The following is a 17252-nucleotide window of genomic DNA, read 5'->3' on the forward strand; positions in this document are numbered from 1 at the left end:
TACAGATATGCATCTTTTTAAAGCAAACGTTTGCTAGCAAAAATATTTTGAAACATAATAGTAAATATAATTCACAATAAAGGTATGCCATAATTAGTCACCAGTACACGGCATTTGCTGCACATTTATTCAACTTGTTCTGAATCCCAGATGCTTGTCCACTTCATCCCAATGAAGCATGGCTCTTATGAGCTCTAACTCGATTAGGACTGAGGAAAACAATTTACCGGTCTAAGCTTTGCCTGCCGTCTTGCAAATATGCTCTGCTAGGAGTGACTGCAGTGCTCCTGGAGAGCAATCAACATTATGTATTCTACTGAGACTCCACCTTGAGACTCTTTTTCCTCAAACACACTCTGTGCTTTCCAACTTCCACACGTTTGCTTGGGCCAGGCCTTCTCTCAAGTGAAATTCTACCGGTCCTTCCTAAGTCAATTTCTGCTTCTGAGTCCCCTCTATTGTAAAGACTCTCCAATTATCCAGTCAGAAATATCTCCCTCCTCTGAACTCACAGAGTAATCATTGTCTGTTTACTTCTAACATTGCTCTTACTTTTGTGCACCTCATACCATCTAGACAAGGTACCATACCATCTAGGTCATATCTGAAGGATGGTGAACACAGAATCCCTGCCCTGGATGGAAATGACAGCAGATAACTTCAAAGACTCTCTCCAGTCCTCAGAGGGCATTGTTCAGAACACGCTACACTATAGTATCTATCACTCTCAAGTAAAAAAGGATGCTTCATGGGGCCGGCCCAGCGGCACAATGGTTAAGTTCGCACGTTCCACTTGGGCAGCCGGGGTTTACTGGTTCAGTCCGGGATCCTGGGTGCAGACCTATGCACCACTTGGCATGCCATACTGTAGCAAGAGTCCCACATATAAAGTGGAGGAAGATGGGCATGGATGTTAGCTCAGAAGAGGCGGATTGGTGGCAGATGTTAGCTCAGGGCTAATCTTCCTCAAAAAAAAAAAAGCTTCATGTCTGCTGTGGAACAAAATGCTCCAGACGCCTCTCTCTGATTTTCATTCCTATCAAATTTCTAAAAATACTATCTAAAATCTTTCCCTTGAATAATGATTACTTAGAAGATTTTGGGGAAGAATTTTTCAATACTACCTCTTTAAGGATTGTCACTGAAATGCTATGAAAATTGTGTTAAGGCTAAGTCAAGTCTCTCAAAATATGTTTGTACCATGTTCAAAAATGCACAAAATTCCTAGGAGATTAAACACAAGCTTAAAATTCTTTTTGACTGACGGAGAAAACGAAACCTGAGTTATAATTAATGAACTTTATTTTTTTTTGCTTGTTTTAAATTCCATGTTTCTTGTTATAGTTCACATGAGGTAAATATTGAAGAAAAACTTTCCAAAAATTACCAGTTTATTCTGAGAAGCTGGCAAAACGAAGCTATCATTTACGAGTTGGGGAAAAAAAGCCCAGACAAATTACTTCAATCAAAAAAATATTTCTCCAAAATCAGCCAACAGCCTCCAAATTTTCCAGTAATAGCTTTAGAATTAAAATTGCTGTTTTCAACATTCCAACATACAATATTGCCTGACTTACTGAAGGGCAAAAAAACAAAACAAAAGACAAACTGGAAGACTACATATGTTTCCCATAAGCTTTTATAACTCTTTGGGAAATAATTTGGTTAGCTTGAGCAGAAATTCATCTTTTATACTTAAGAAACCTCCCTAAGTGTTTGGCAGGCATCAGTGACATTCCCTTCTTTATCTGTCTTGAAAATGCTCCAAACACAACGCCCCAACGCCGTCATGAAGATATCTCCTCTACAAAGAGAAAATGCCTAGTTTTTTACTTACAGTTTTACCCATCTTGTTTGCTGAGGAGAGTTGCTTATCATACTTTGGTCAATGAAAATGTATTTCCCTGGCCAATTTTAAAATTTCAGCAGTTTGGTGATCTTTTTGAGATAGTACAACTGATAGACTCGTGAAATTTTAATACCAGAGAAAAGTCCATGACCATCTAGTGAAAAGTGAGTTCATAGGTCAAATGGAGAAATAGTGGCAGAGCTGGGTCTGCAAAGGATGTCTTCTATAACATTATTTTTCATATGACCCATTAGTATGTCATGAAATCAATTTAATGGAACATGGCTAGCATTCTCTAAAAAATGAAATAGATCAAAATTGAATACAGTAGATTGGACTCTGGAAAATACCTGAACGCGCTGCATGTAGTAAGGGAAACTATTGTTTCACGAAGCCTCTTTTCAGCAATATGTAAGTCTCTCTCTGCCTCTCCATCCATCCATCTATCCATCATCCATGAACACAAACATACAACTACATATGCTACGTAGTGGGTCACAATACAGTATAAAATATATTTCTTACTATAGGTACCAATAAAAAAAGTTTTAAAAGACTAGCAGTTCTCTTTTCACAAAATTATGCTACCTATGTAGCATGATGCAATAGCTTCACACAATGAAATCTTTAGAAACAGGGAATAGAGTTCACTTTTACAATAGCCTCATTGTTGGGCTCAAATGTAGCAGAGTGGTAAATTGATACATCAGTGTTTTGAAGAGGGAAAACTACATCAAGAACAAGTTCAACCACCATCAGAGGTTTATGATCTATATTAATAGTTCCAAAGAAATGAGAGTCAAAGTCCATTGTGGAAACACTTTGCTGCACAACCAGATTATGTTTTCTCTCAGACATCCAATATACCTCTTTTTGGCAGTTCCTTGCTTCCTTCACTCTTTTTGGGAGAGCTTTAGCACCAGGGCCATACAATAAGCACAAAAGGCAATGCCGAGGCCTAACTCACGCAGGGACATTAGAGGATATTGTACCATCATCCTTCGACTACAAATCAAATGCTAGCCCTTAACTGGCAGCATCAGAATAAGGAGAGTAACTTGGAAAAAAACAAGCACAAAAGACATTCCCAGGGTCTACCCTAGACCTACTTGACAAATTGAAAATGGCAAGCAATAGGATATATTGGAGTATATGAGGAAGCCATTTGGTGTAAACCTAATTCGGCCTGACAGTTTTTTCCAAACAGGCCTGACTGTGGCCGTTGAGCATGCATTGTATATCTGCTTTAAAACATTTCCTATGGTAAGAAAAAATAGCCTTAAGATAAAGGTGCAACTTCCCCCCACATTGGCATTTCCTTAAGGATAAGCATCTTTCCTTAGGCTAGGAACTGATTGCTGTGCTCACCTTTGACCACCCAGCTCACCTGTGACCACCCAGCTCAAGACAGCAGACCTGCCACCCTGCTGTGTTCACCGAGACAGCAGACCTACCTGCTGTTTCCATCAATCACTGTGCCAACAGAGCAGTCTCCCAACTATTGTAAAAGGGACATTTCAATCATTTGTGAAACATCCTGTTTGGGGGTATATAACCACTCTGTGCACCCTACTTCTTCGGTGCACTTTCTTCCTTTGGGAAGAAAGGCCCCGGGCCATGGTCCTCCGATTTCAGCTCAGAATAAACTCTCCCAAATTTTCATTTATAGATTGGTTATGGATTTTTTTCATCGACATACTGAATCAGAATCTCCAGGGAGGGAGCCTATGATCTGGATTTTTATTAAGTTTCCTCAGGTGGTTCTGCAAATCCAGGCTTGAAGAGACCTATGACCACATTCCAGGTTTACCCTTTCCATATTATCTTTTTAAAGAATAGTTGACCTCCTTCCCTTATCCTTCCAATTTTTCATGCCAAAGTCCTTTGAGGCATCCTTGCCACCCCTAGTGATACCCCATATCCAGTCAGGAAATCTTGGCTCTGCCTTCATAATATATCTGGAATCTTTCTGCTTCTCACTCTTTCTACTGCTACTACCCTAGAAAAAGTCACCATCGTCTCTCACCAAGATTATTCCAGCAGACTCCCTGCTTTCCTCCTTTTGTTAATTCTCAACACAGCAGCCAAAGTGATCCTTTTAAAACTGAAGTTGCATCTAGTCACTCCTCTGCTCAAATTCCCAATGGCTTCCCATTTCACTGAAGGTAGAAGCCCTTACCTGCCCTACAAGGCCCAACATGTAAGGCCCTTTCCTCTCTGATATCTTCTCCTACTATTCTCCCAGCCACACTGGCCTCCTCGGCTATTTCTGGAATACCCCAATCACATTCTTGCCTTAGGGCCTTCGTATTTTCTCTCCCCTCTGCTCCGAAGACTCTTACCCCAGACATCAGCATGGGTAACGCTCTCACCTTCTTTACGTCTTTATCGAATGTCATTTTCTCAGAAGGCCTGTTCCCAACATTCCATTCTAAATTGTAATCCACATTCCCTGCCCCTCAGCATTCCAGAGCTCCTCTACCCTGCTGGGGTTTTTTTTCCCAAAGCACTTTGCATCTTTAAACTTACTACATAATTTACTTATTTATTATATTTATTGTTTACTTTTGTCTCCCTCCATTAGAATGAATCTTTGCATATTTTATTTCTTGATAAATTCCAAGGTCCTAAAACAGTGCTTGGCACATAGTAGGTAATCAATAAGTAATTGGTGAGTAAATGGAGAGACAGTGAGGCTAACCAAAAGGTTTGGAATTCTCTATCCATCTTAACTAACCACGGAAGTATCCAATACCCAACTAGGAAACTGGGATCCTTGTATTGCCAATCCCTCTGGTGCCAAGTTCTATTCACTAATACTCTTAATGTAATGATGCTTAACAAAGAATAATACAATGACAACTTTAGACCCACCGTTTTATATTTAAATCAAAGTAAAAAAAAGTAAAATTACAGACAAATTTATAAATCAATGACACTATGTAGAAAAACTTCCTTGTCATAACATAGAGAAATTTTAAACTGCTCAAAATATCTAAGAAAGTTCTGTTTCTAAATAATGTAGTCACCTGGTGCTTGGCAGTTAAACACATCTGGAGCAAAAAAGCATTTTCCTGTTTCTTCAGCAATCAAGGCATAGTCCACCTGGCTGAGACCACTTACAGCTGGCAAAAACAAGTTCCAGAGGCCTTCTGCTTTGGCCATTTCCTGTCAAAGTGATGAATATGCCACAGTGATCATAATTTACCATGACCTAAAATAGTTTATTTTTAAAAGATACTGGTATTTACACTTTTTGAAATTTAAAAACACTTATTAAGTTATTTATTTCATTGTATCCTACAGTGTGCAAAACCAAGTAGTTATTAATTCATTATAAATCAACAGTTTCGTAACTGTTAGAGAAATGACTTTTCCTCCAAGCTTCTTAATTTGCTGAAAAACTAAATTTGCTTACTTGAGTACTTCTTATTGAATCAGAGCTATTACAATATCCCCCACATTTGAGTATAATTATGCCAAATATATTATTTTGTGCATTTCAATTTCTAACATGTGTGGCTGTTAGGATTTGAAAACACAGAATTTGGATTAAGCCCATGAGGGACAAATGCCCTGGCTTGACTTCAGTCTCAAAGTGACAGATGGCAGTGAGTAGTGTTGATCGTATTTTTTTCTTTGAACAGCCATAAGAGGCTGTCTTCATCACTACACCATATACAAAACACTATGTAACCTAATTTGTATATTACAGATTCTATTTTTAACTTTATTTTTAAAGGGTTATTATTGATATAATTAACCTCTACAAATATAACAACAGCAACAAACTAAGGTCTCAAAAAACACCTGCCTATAAATTTTCCAATGTTAAAGGTTTTCTTATTTTTCTTACCTTGAGTTTATCAATCACTAAAGGCTTCTTCCACTCGTCCACTGAATTTTTATTTTGAACAAAGAATTCAATTACCTCCTTAAAGTAATAAAAAGAAAAAAGTTCATTAGCTAAAATTAATACAAAATAAATAATGCCATAAACTGCTAATATCCAAAGTAAACATATTTAGGTGAAGAAGCTTTTTCAGCTGCTATTAAATCAGTAATATTTCTTTCTAAAACCAGACAGAGAAGTATAAAAAATTCTAGAGGTTTGCTGCTCATAAAATTACGCTACCTCGATATTAGACAATAGACTTCCAAAATCTTATACCAAGATTTGACTGTTTCATTTTCAGCAATATGGCACACTAGATGGTCACAGAAACCTCATCCAGGGTAGTACAACCAAAACTGTCAGTAAAATATTAAAAATAATTTTAAAACTACATTTAGTAATGCATAGCTGTGCTGGAAGGAAAATAAGGAAATTCCTCAGAAGCTGGGAATAAAAAAGCTTGACTCTTCAGATGTGAGCGAACACTGGAGCCAAGTTTGTCTGGGGGATGCAGGCTGATCCCTGGACATATTTGTGTCCAATAGATTTCAAGAATAAAGGAAAGAATTAAAAGTATGACAAAGAATTATCAAAATTGGCCAGACAAGTTTTAAAAAGAACTGAATGAAACTTGAGGAAAAGAAAAACCACAGTAATTAAACTTAAAAACTCAATTGCAATGGTTCTCAAAATTTGGTGGGTATTGGAATCACTTGGGGAACTTGGTAAATATTTTTACAAGGGCCCAGTCCCTATCCTACTTCAATGAGCCCAGGGCTTCTTTATTCTTTACTAGCTCTCCAGGCAATTCTGACACATACTAAATTTTGTGAACCACTGCTCTATGGATAGTTGAAAAGTAAATTAGATACAGCTGAAGAAAAAATAAGTTGGAAGAAAGATCTGAAGAAATTACTTCTTTCTTGAAGGAAGCACACAAATTCAACAGGAGGAAAATATATGTGATTAAGGGATATGATGGATACAGAGAAAAGTTCTCATATAAGTCTAACTGGAGCCCTAGAGAAAGAGAATAAGGAGAGAGGGAATATTGGAAAAAATTATATCTAAGAAATTTTCAAAATGGAAAAAAGACACCAATCCTCAAAATCAGAAAGCACAATGACACCAGAGCACAGTCAAACTGCAGAACATCAGAGAGGGGAAAAAAGCTCTTAAAAGGAGAAAGAGGTGGGGAAAAAGACAGATTACTGATAATTAAATAATTAAGATTGAGAGCTGACTTCCCAGGGCAACAAATGAAGCCAGAAATAATAGGATAATATCTTCAATTGCTGAGAGAAAATAACTGTCAATCTAGAATTCTATATCCAATAAAATTATCTTTCAAGAATCAGGGCAAAATAAAGGCATTAGAAAGAACAAAACAGAGAGAGACTATGAATATGAATCATTACTTTCCTCTCCCAAGCAGAAAAAAGGGAAAGGAAAAAAGAAAGATGAAAGAAAAGTTTACTAGCAGGTTCTCATTAAAGTAACTTGATCCTAGAAGAAACAACTGAGTTGCAAGAAGGAATAGTAAATAAAGTGATAAATACATGGGTAAATCTAAATTAAAAACTAGCTACACAAAAGAATAACAATAATCTTTAATTTGTGAAAGTAAAAGAATCAAGATGAACTAAAATATTGGACTATAATAGCATTCTCCAATATTTTGCTATTATAGTATCTCTGTACCTATTTTTTTTTTTCTACACTTAGGCTAGTAGAATTAGTGGATTAAAGGCTATGAACATTGTCAAATCTTCATATTACAAAATTCTTTTCTAAAATTGTTCCACCAATTTATTGTAATATAAGTAATATACTAAAATGTTATTTTTATTGAGTATGGCTAGGCTGGAGTACTGCTATATTTAGTGAAAACTTCAAGAAGACAAAGGATGGCTCTTTCAAAGGCGCCAGGATGAATAGCACTTGTTATTTCTGTCAGGAAGTCGGTTAAATTGGAAGATTTCCTGTTTAGGGTTGTTTATTCCATGGAAATAGTCAATGCTATTATGTTAGATAAGAAATATATTATGTAATATACATTTACAAATTCCTCATCTCTGACTACCTCTCTATGACACTACAGTTCTGAGAAATTAAATTATGCCAGTGTTTATATAATTATTTAAAAATGTGTATTAATTAATACTTCCTGTTCTAACATCTATATATTTAGAGATTTGCAAAATCTATTTGTGGTATGGTAGGAATAAGAAATAAAATACCTCATTACAAAGAAGCTTTCTTTAGTTCTTAAAGTATGAAAGAATTTATTGGTGAAAGAAGAAAGCAGAAAGTATGCTTGGTGCCTGATCAGTTCTCCCAAAAGTTAACATCTAACTTCCTCATTCACTGATTGAGATATCGCTTTGGAGTATGTTGGTTCAGAATCTTAAATCTGAGCCTACAAATAATTTTGCAACATAATATGTTTTTCACTTTAAACTTAAGTTTATTTGAAAGTTAGAAAGAAAGCAGCAGCAGTTCTTCCCTAGCACATCATTAGATTCAGTAGGAAAATATGACTAATGTTATCATGCTAAAAGTGTGTTCTCGATAATATGTCATGTTGCTAGTTCCTGTTTTACATGCTATTTTTAGGACTCATCCATTTTCTTTCTTTCTTTTCTAACTTTAATATATAGAAGGTGAGGTTTTTTGCTGTGAAAGATTCACCCTGAAGTAACATCTGTTGCCAATCTTTCTCTCTCTCTTTTTTTCCTCCCTAAAGCCCCAGTACCTAGTTGTATATTCTGGTTGTAAGTTCTTCTAGTTCTTCTATGTGAGCTGCCACAGCAGGGCCATTGTAGGTCTGCACTTGGGAACCAAACCTGGGCCGCTGAAGTGGAGCGCACTGAACTTTAACCACTAGGCCATTAGGGCTCGTTCTTCTTATCCATTCTAAACAGGAAGAATGGTCTTTTAACATTTTCCTAGATAACGAGTTCTCATGTTCTCACCGTATGATATCCAAGGAGTCTCAAAAGGTCATTAGAATAGTTTAAATAAAGCTTATTTTTTCCAATTATAGAAAATTCAAAAAATATGTAAAAGTATGAAGAAAAAGTCATCACAAGTCTTACTCGCTAAATATAAGTACTATTAAAATGTTGGTAGGGGCCGGCCCCATGGCCGAGTGGTTGAGTCCACACGCTCTGCTTCGGCAGCCCAGGGTTCGGATCCTGTTAGACTTCTCTTCCCTGCTGCATGTTTCCCTTGATTGCCATTCACATTTATGAATGAAAGAGCAAGGCCACTTGGTTTCCTCTGCCAATTCTGGCCTATTCTTTGAATAATGGGCTGGTTGCAAGCACTAGCATGTCAAAAGATAGGCTTCATTTTAGGGTGAACAGGTAGGAAGCAGGCAGGCTGACAGGCAAGCTGGGGTCTACACCAAACTTCTCACCAGGAAAAAAAAAGCCAAAAAACGGAGGACGCGACTCTAGAGCATTAACCCTTATGTTGAAGCCCTGGCTTCTTTGAAACAGATCATTTGCTTTTTCACAGACTCTTGAAGCCTTCCGTCTGGGGCAAACAGCGCTGCTACCCAGGAGTGTTAGACACCTACCCAAGCACCCACCTACAGGTTAATTCTTCCATCAAACATCTTGATTTCTTTTCCCCTTCTTACTCTTGCTCCCCATACCAGTCAATCACAGGGGACTACATTGTAGAAAAAAATGCTTAACACCTGTTCTCCAACCTTCTCTTATTTCAAAATTCTTTTGGGATGTGGCTTCTTCTGTTAAGGTTTATTCTTTGGTATGATCCATTCTGCTTTCCAAACCCGATTTCCATTCTCTTATGAAAACCTTTAGTCCTCTGACGTGTCTCCCTCCTGTTTCTGTGCTTTTACCAATTTATTCCATTAAAAAAAATTCTTTGTTGTTAATTCAGTGGGATTTTATTTGATGGAAGGGAGGTAAACGCTGAATTCAGTCTGCCATCTTGAACCAAAAGTGTTGCATTTTCTCTTTAATACCCAAAAGTTCAGAATTTTAAAACTCAAAATTGTATATATACTAACTAGAGCAGAAAGTCTCCAAAGTGACACCCTAATCACTGAACGCATATAAGAGGTGATTGTTTTAGAAAGCACTTCCTCATATTTGAGTAGCAATTTCTTTAAAAATACTATACCCTACTCTGTGAGCAAAGTTCATTTCATGTCAGATCTTTCCTAAAAATATAATTATTCACATAATTCCAGCAACAATACCAACCGCCTACAAACACATAGCAACTCTGAACATTTTTGCTGAAAGAAGTTGGTCTTTTTAAGTTTCCTGTTTGATCCTGCAGTCTAGCGCTAGACCTCTCAGAATCACGGAAGAATCCAACGGGGATTTACTGTCTGTCTAGCCACACCTATTCCCATTGTACATGAAGAAACTGAGGCTCTGAGAGAGAAAGCTATTTGCCCAAGACCCCCAAACTTGTGGCAGGAATGGACTAGAATCAAACGCTTACAATTTCTACACCAGTGTTCTACCCACACTCACATCCCGCCCCATGTGCCTTATATATTTTCAGGAGAGCTTTTGTCTTTTCTTTACTGCATTTGTCATTTCTTATTAACGTCTCTAGTGCTGAAGTGTAAGCTCTGTAGGAGCATAAGCTCTGTCTGTCTTGTTCTTTCTTTTACTTTCATTGGCTTCCAGGTGCCTAGCCCATTATTAGATACCCGATAATTATTTGTTAACTGAATGAAGCAAGGTACCAGGTTACTTCTCTACCCACAGTAAGCTTACCGAAACTTGACCCTAAAATAGTAGCTTGTAGGGAGAGAGGTGGTTGTATCTGTGAACAGCTTGAAATGATATGCAAAATTTTCTGCATATGTCCATCTTGTTTAGTCTACAGTTCTCTTAATTTTCAAAGGGGTCCACACATACATACACAAAAGCTGAAAGTCACTGCCTTAAAAAAGGCCCCGAAAGCAGTGTTTTACTCGAATATAATTAGGATCTCAACCTTACAAACAGTTAATTCCATTTGACTTAATTTTCATTCCACAGATTTATCTGTAGCATTCCCTTGGCCATATTTTAGAACCTTGGAACTTTTCAGAATCAAGTTCTGCAGTAGCTCAGTGCTAAGGTGAGGATGGGCCTCCAGGTAAGGACTGACTTCAAAGATATGATACCATGGTTCTCCTAGGAGCAGAGAAAACAGAAGTAATTCATCAGTGGTCCCTGAGCACAAATATAGTCTGTTTGATTATATAATACTTACCTTTTCAGCTGGAAGAATGTGTTGTTTCATGAAATGCTTCACCCTAGTAAGAACTTCCTGGCCTGTCCTTGTCTGTCCAAACAACTGTCCTGCAGCATCAGTCTGTGGTAGTGGAGTACTGAAAGTTCTTTACAAAAAAGAAAGTTACAAAGGTGTCCAAAATCATTATTATATATTTCTGAATATAATCTGAAGCCTTCCCCAGCTCCCCAAAAATATCCCTCAGAAGGAGTTGCCTTATTTTTAATTTTTTTTTTTGAGGAAGATTAGCCCTGAGCTAACTGCTGCCAATCCTCCTCTTTTTGCTGAGGAAGACTGGCCCTGAGCTAACATCCATACCCATCTTCCTCTACTTTATATGTGGGACACCTACCACAGCATGGTGTGCCAAGCAGTGCCATGTCCGCCTGGGATCCGAGCAACTGAAGCAGAACATACGCACTTAACCACTGCGCCACCGGGCCGGCCCCCATTTTTTATTTTTTTAAGGCTTTTATACTATGGGGGGAATGCAAAATCACTTTATGTTGAACATTAAACTTTAATGCTTAAAGCACTATTTGAGGAAAATATAAGCCTGGCATGACCTCAGTCAATGGTAGTTTTGAATCTTTATTGAAGTCACCTGTCAGAATCTCTAAAAAGGGAAGCAAAGAAATTGAACATAAATTTAATAATTACTCTTGGTATATGCCTCACAAATATAACAGCTGGATGTCATTATAAACAAGATCTTTAAAGATCACTACGAGGAGCAATATAGTCGGTTGCTGTGTTGTGGAGATCACAAATACCCATCTATGAGATGAATTGTAAAACACAACTGTCCTAATGTTATGCCTTGGGTGTTGGGGCTTGCACAGAATTTCCAAGGACAGCATCATCCACACATTCAGCTATATACCATACCACTTAGATGGGAACGTGATTGGCAAAGTACATTAGATGCTTCAAAAACTGCTCCACTGATGGAGACATGGATTTCAAAGATGCTCATGAAATGTCTGAATAAAATTTCATGAAATGTGATGGTGGGAGAGAGCAATATTTCTCAATTTAATAAATAATCTTATATAATACCTAATTTTAAACAGCTATATGTAAGTAACTGAAATATTAGAAGGAAACATTTGAGTTTTATTTATATCCTTAAAAGTTTATACACTCAAGTTGGCAAAAAAAACTTTTAATCACGAATGTGGATATTTTCTTTATATTTAAAGTCACTTTATTTTCAGGCATACAAGAGATTTACCAAAAAAAGACTACTGCAATTGGCAGCTGCAGTCCTGGTGTAAGCAATAAAAACAATCCCTATTCCCCTAAAGTTTATAACCTTCACATACCTAACAAAGGCTTCAATTGAGTTAGCCAAAGAGTCCATTTTGTTTACCTTTTTGAGAGTTGTAATCCAGTTTTTGCCAGAGGTTGCACAATACTGGCAAACAGAAAGCTATCCTCAGATGCATTATTTCCCAGAAGGTATCTCCTATATACTCCCTATAAGTAAATTAACATGGAACAATTAAAATTCATTGAAAACTGTTCTTCAGCTATCCAGTCTTTCCAGTTTCCCAGCTCTGGGAGTCACTGAACTCACAAGGTGCCAAGATGTAAATCAGACTATCAATTCTATTAATTTCCATGCTGGGACAATTATAACCCCCAAATTAAAGAGTTATGCTTGTGCCATCTGGTTAACACACTCTCCTCCTAAGAGAATTGTAACCGGGAATCAAACCAAATTTGAAATTGAGCTCAGTAGTCACCAAAGATACCATACTGGCAAGTGATATCACCTCTAAAGCTCACTACTCTCCCTTCACGGTGGGAGAAAATCTAAAGAAAGCAAAACAAAACAAACAACTTAAAACCAAAGAGAAGGCAAGGAGATGACCTCTAAGAATATTTTATCTCAATATTTTGGACCCCTAGTTTGAGTGAAACTGTCTCCTTTGAACAGTGTTGAATGCTAATCAGTTTTTCTTTATTAATTCTCCATGTTCTGTGTTTCCAACATACTACACTCTCCTCTCCCTTGCCTCCCCACCAAAACATAATCAACTGAATTTCATTCATTTCTTTCTTTATATAATAAAGCCCTGTAACAGACTTTCCATCATTTCCAATTTCATACTTCTAGTTAGAATGGAATCTTTATGATTATCTCTAACGCTACTACTATACAGTTTATGACAAACATATGAATTTCAATCATAACACGTCAAACTTTTATTTGAAATGAAAATTTAAATTTTCAATTCAAAGCCTATTTGGTATCTGATTTGTGGAAACTGACAGATATAGTGGCATACCATAAACCTTATTTTGAGAAACCCATCCAATCAACATGATAACTAACATGATTCTAAACTACAGGAGGAGACGGAACACAGCTGTTTCCTGGAAGACATTTCAGTTTTTCGTGGATAGCATGAACTCTGAGGACAGGGAAAAATAACCATAATTTTCCTTAATCCTTCTTCTCTCATTCTTTTTTGTTTCTGAAATCTCTTATTCACCTGTTCTCCAAGCCCAGCTTCTTGCCACTAATGAAGCATTTCAACTTCTTAAATAAAACTCTGAGATTCAAAGTACCTGTAAACTGGATTAGTATAATGAAGAGTGCATTTGTTTAAACTCTAATTAAATAAATCTGAATTTATGCTCAATTTACTCTCAAAGTTAATCACATAAATATGACAATAATAGAGAATGGAAAATTTTACTCACCTATTCACTCAAAAACATATATTAAGAGGCTACTATATGCTAGGTACTATATGCTAGGCTTTGGGAAATAAAAAGATAATTCTTTCTTCATCATCAGCCCTGGTTAAGAAGTGGTTTTACAGTCTGAAGCAGACATCATCAAAAGATTTTAGCTGTTTCTTACATTAGATAGTCAGGAAATAACCAATTCTCACATGCTTTTCTCTTTGTCATTATGAATTTCTCTCTCCCTTCCTCCATCTTTTAAGTTTATTATATCAAAAGTGATAACATATTTTGCTATTCAACTTTTTCCCTTGCCAAGTTCCTATTGTGTAAATTCTGGATTTATATTTTATTCATGTCTGGTATTTGTCATTGTGAAAAGCAAAATGATCTAAGGATAAAAAATATAAAACCCCTGAAGACCAAAAATTATTGTTAATATTACAGTAACAAATAATGGTGAAACACATGTTAAAAACAATTACTTACCTGTGCTATTCCAGCCATTTTAAAATGTGAAAGGGCAAGAAAGAAATTCCAGTTAGGAAGAATAGAATTAATTCCCCTACAGTGGCAATATATTGAAATTAGTTCTTCCATTGATGGAATCCCTATAAAAACAGAACATACTATAAACTTTAATAAAAATGTCATGGTGAATATTTCAAAATGTCATAATATTGCAATATGTATATAAAACTGACTATAATAATCACTAATCCACAGAACAAAACATGCTCTAAACGTTCGTTTCCAAAAGAATATCATACCCAAAGGATTTCATTTTGTCACAAATTACTAAAAGTGGAATGCTACATTTAGAAAAATGAATAACAACTAAAATGATTTGGAAACATTTCAAGAAAGAAATGAAAGCTATTCACCTAAAATTACAATATAATCCTACTTTTTAATTATGAAGAATAATAATTTTATATTAGTAGCAATTTAGGCAACATTATGTTTTCCTACCTTTGTTTTCTTGCAAATTAGAAATTTGATTTATCAGTGGAACTCTCCTCGGCCAAAAGCAGAACATGGTGAGATAAGCTAAGTCTGTCAAAGGATGACCAATGGTTGAAAGCTCCCAATCCAGTACAGCTATAACTCGAGACTGCAATTAAAAATAAAAAGGTTTTAACATATTATATCCAAAACAACTAAAATAAGAAAATAAATGAAATATAATACATTCTACCAAAAGCAAATCTGAGACTGTAGTTTGCAGTGTTTACCCACAGTGGCACATCTCATTTATCAAATACCTAATTAGCCTTAACTGTGAAGAGCCAAGTCCTCTGGTTCCATTACTGGCCATCATTTCTCCTGCATTTTACTTTACACAGCCTAATATCTCTACTAATGAGCAGGCAAAAGCAGTTGAAACTTCTCAACTTGTAGTAACTGTGGTGAATAAGAAATTCTAAGAATTACTTGTAAGTTAAGAATCTATGCTATGCCATATATAATTAAGAGTTTGCTCTGGTGATGAATCTTATTACATAAAAATATTATGCCCTTCTGGCAATAGCAATTTTTCAATTAAGTTATTTCATGCTACAGGTAAAAGTATAATTGTTATAGAAGATGCTATTTGTTTTATGAAAACAAAGTCCACTATTACATAGCAACATGATAAAAGTCATGTAATTTGGAAACAACAAAACAGAAAGCTTTCCTCATTCTACCTGGTAACAATATGTATAAAAGGAATATGTGGGGGCGCAGCAGTTAAGTTCGAACGTTCCACTTCTTGGCGGCCTGGGGCTCGCTGGTTCGGATCCTGGGTGCGGACATGGCACCTCTTGGCAAAAGCCATGCTGTGGTAGGCATCCCACGTATAAAGTAGAGGAAGATGGGCATGGAAGTTAGCTCAGGGCCAGTCTTCCTCAGCAAAAAGAGGAGGATTGGCAGGAGTTAGCTCAGGGCTAATCTTCCTCAAGAAAAAAAGGGAATATGTATCTTTCTGTACGGGACATTTAATTGTAACTATAAAGAGAAAAAGCTATTTGCAGAATAATATGTATAATATGATCCTATTTTTTGTTTAAATAAAAAGGTTATAAATGAATACTCAAAGTTGAAAGGACATACACCAAGCTGATAGCAATGGCTTGGTTACTTCAACAGACTGAGGCAGAAGGGATGGGGTATAGGGAGGGAACCTCCAGTGGAGGGTTCTGTATGGAGGAGTGACACGATAAGATTTGTTTTAAGAGTCACTCTGGCTGTTATGTTCTGAATAGACTGTAGGGGGATCAGTGAGGAGGCTACAGCAATAATCTAGACAAGACTATCCAAGACAGATAAAATAGCAGAACTCATTTGGGCACTGCAAGTTACTGGGTGTGATGCCTCTCTGTAACTTTGTGTGTGCTTGCACTTCCTTGTTCCTCTGGCACACTCACACACATTACTGTAGCTTTGTGGAAAAACGTGGACTTTGGGATCAGACAGACCTATATTCAAATCCTAGCTCCATCATTTACTGGCTGTGTAACTTTGGACAAGCTGGTTAACCTCTCTGATCCTCAATTTTCTCAGCCATAATATATACCTCTTGCATAGTGTTAGTGTGAAGTGGAAATGAGGGCAGGTAGCATGTGTGTTTTGTTTACCAGTTCCTAGCAAAGCACCTGGCACATAGTAGGTGGCCAATATGTAGTCATTCAATGAGTAAGTATAGCAGGCAATCAAAAATTTGCTATCATGACTATGGGAAAAATTGATCACTTTATGATTTTGACTTTATAAGACCGTTTATCCACTTTGTAAGACCATTTATTATTGTGGTTCTATTGTATTATAAATTGATATACTAGTTAGATTTGTTAAGCTAAAAAAAGGAATCATGTGCAATTTTCTCTATACCATTCTATTTGTTTCTATGTTCTTAACATTCAAAGAAAAGACGATGAGACAGTTATGCTATAAACATTTACTTTTTTTCAATGAAAATTGGGAATCTTCTCTAGAGTTAAGTTTCTCAAGATATCCGAAACATTTTTTAGGTAACTACACAAAGTTATAAAACAATGGCCCATGAGAAAAGTTGATGGTTCATCAAATTGTATCAATTAGCAAAAATTAATTAGTGATAATTTATTAGAATCCTGTCTATGCCTCTTTGTGTAGAGTTTTAAAAAGCTCAGCATAACTGTTAGTGGTTGAAATGACTGCCTACTAGTTCATCTTGCTGCTAAAGAACTTATTCATAAAATAATTTCTGACAGTTTTCCTGAAACCTCAGCACAGCCGAAAGCTTTCATTTTGTCGATTATCTTCTACATTGAGTTTTATTTTTCTTTGTATGCTTTTTGCACTATCGAATTTTATTAACGTATATATTACCTTTTCAAAACAAACACATACAATCCAACAGGACAAACAGTAGATGAAGAAGGCAGGGAAGAAGTCAACAATAGCACAACCAGCAGGACCTACAACTAAAACATACAACTATGTACTGGGGGCTTTGGGGAGAAAAAGAAGAAAGAAAGAAAAAAAAAGACCGGCAACAGATGTTAGCTCAGGTGCCAA

General features: G+C 36.4%; 1 protein-coding gene across 2 annotated transcripts in view; it reads right to left on the minus strand.

The window, feature by feature from the left end:
• Positions 1–17252, minus strand: part of ACAD11 (acyl-CoA dehydrogenase family member 11) — an 80759-nt gene that overhangs the window by 39460 nt on the left and 24047 nt on the right. For both annotated transcript variants that reach the window (XM_046673308.1, XM_046673316.1), the window contains 6 exons: positions 14685–14826; positions 14202–14323; positions 12388–12494; positions 10995–11121; positions 5706–5783; positions 4879–5017 (listed from right to left, as the gene is read on the minus strand). In XM_046673308.1, the coding sequence (XP_046529264.1) occupies positions 4879–5017; positions 5706–5783; positions 10995–11121; positions 12388–12494; positions 14202–14323; positions 14685–14826 (715 nt within the window). The remainder of the gene's footprint in view (positions 1–4878; positions 5018–5705; positions 5784–10994; positions 11122–12387; positions 12495–14201; positions 14324–14684; positions 14827–17252) is intronic.

The sequence above is a fragment of the Equus quagga genome, chromosome 1, assembly GCF_021613505.1.
Source record: "Equus quagga isolate Etosha38 chromosome 1, UCLA_HA_Equagga_1.0, whole genome shotgun sequence".
NCBI classification, from domain to species: Eukaryota; Metazoa; Chordata; class Mammalia; order Perissodactyla; family Equidae; genus Equus; species Equus quagga.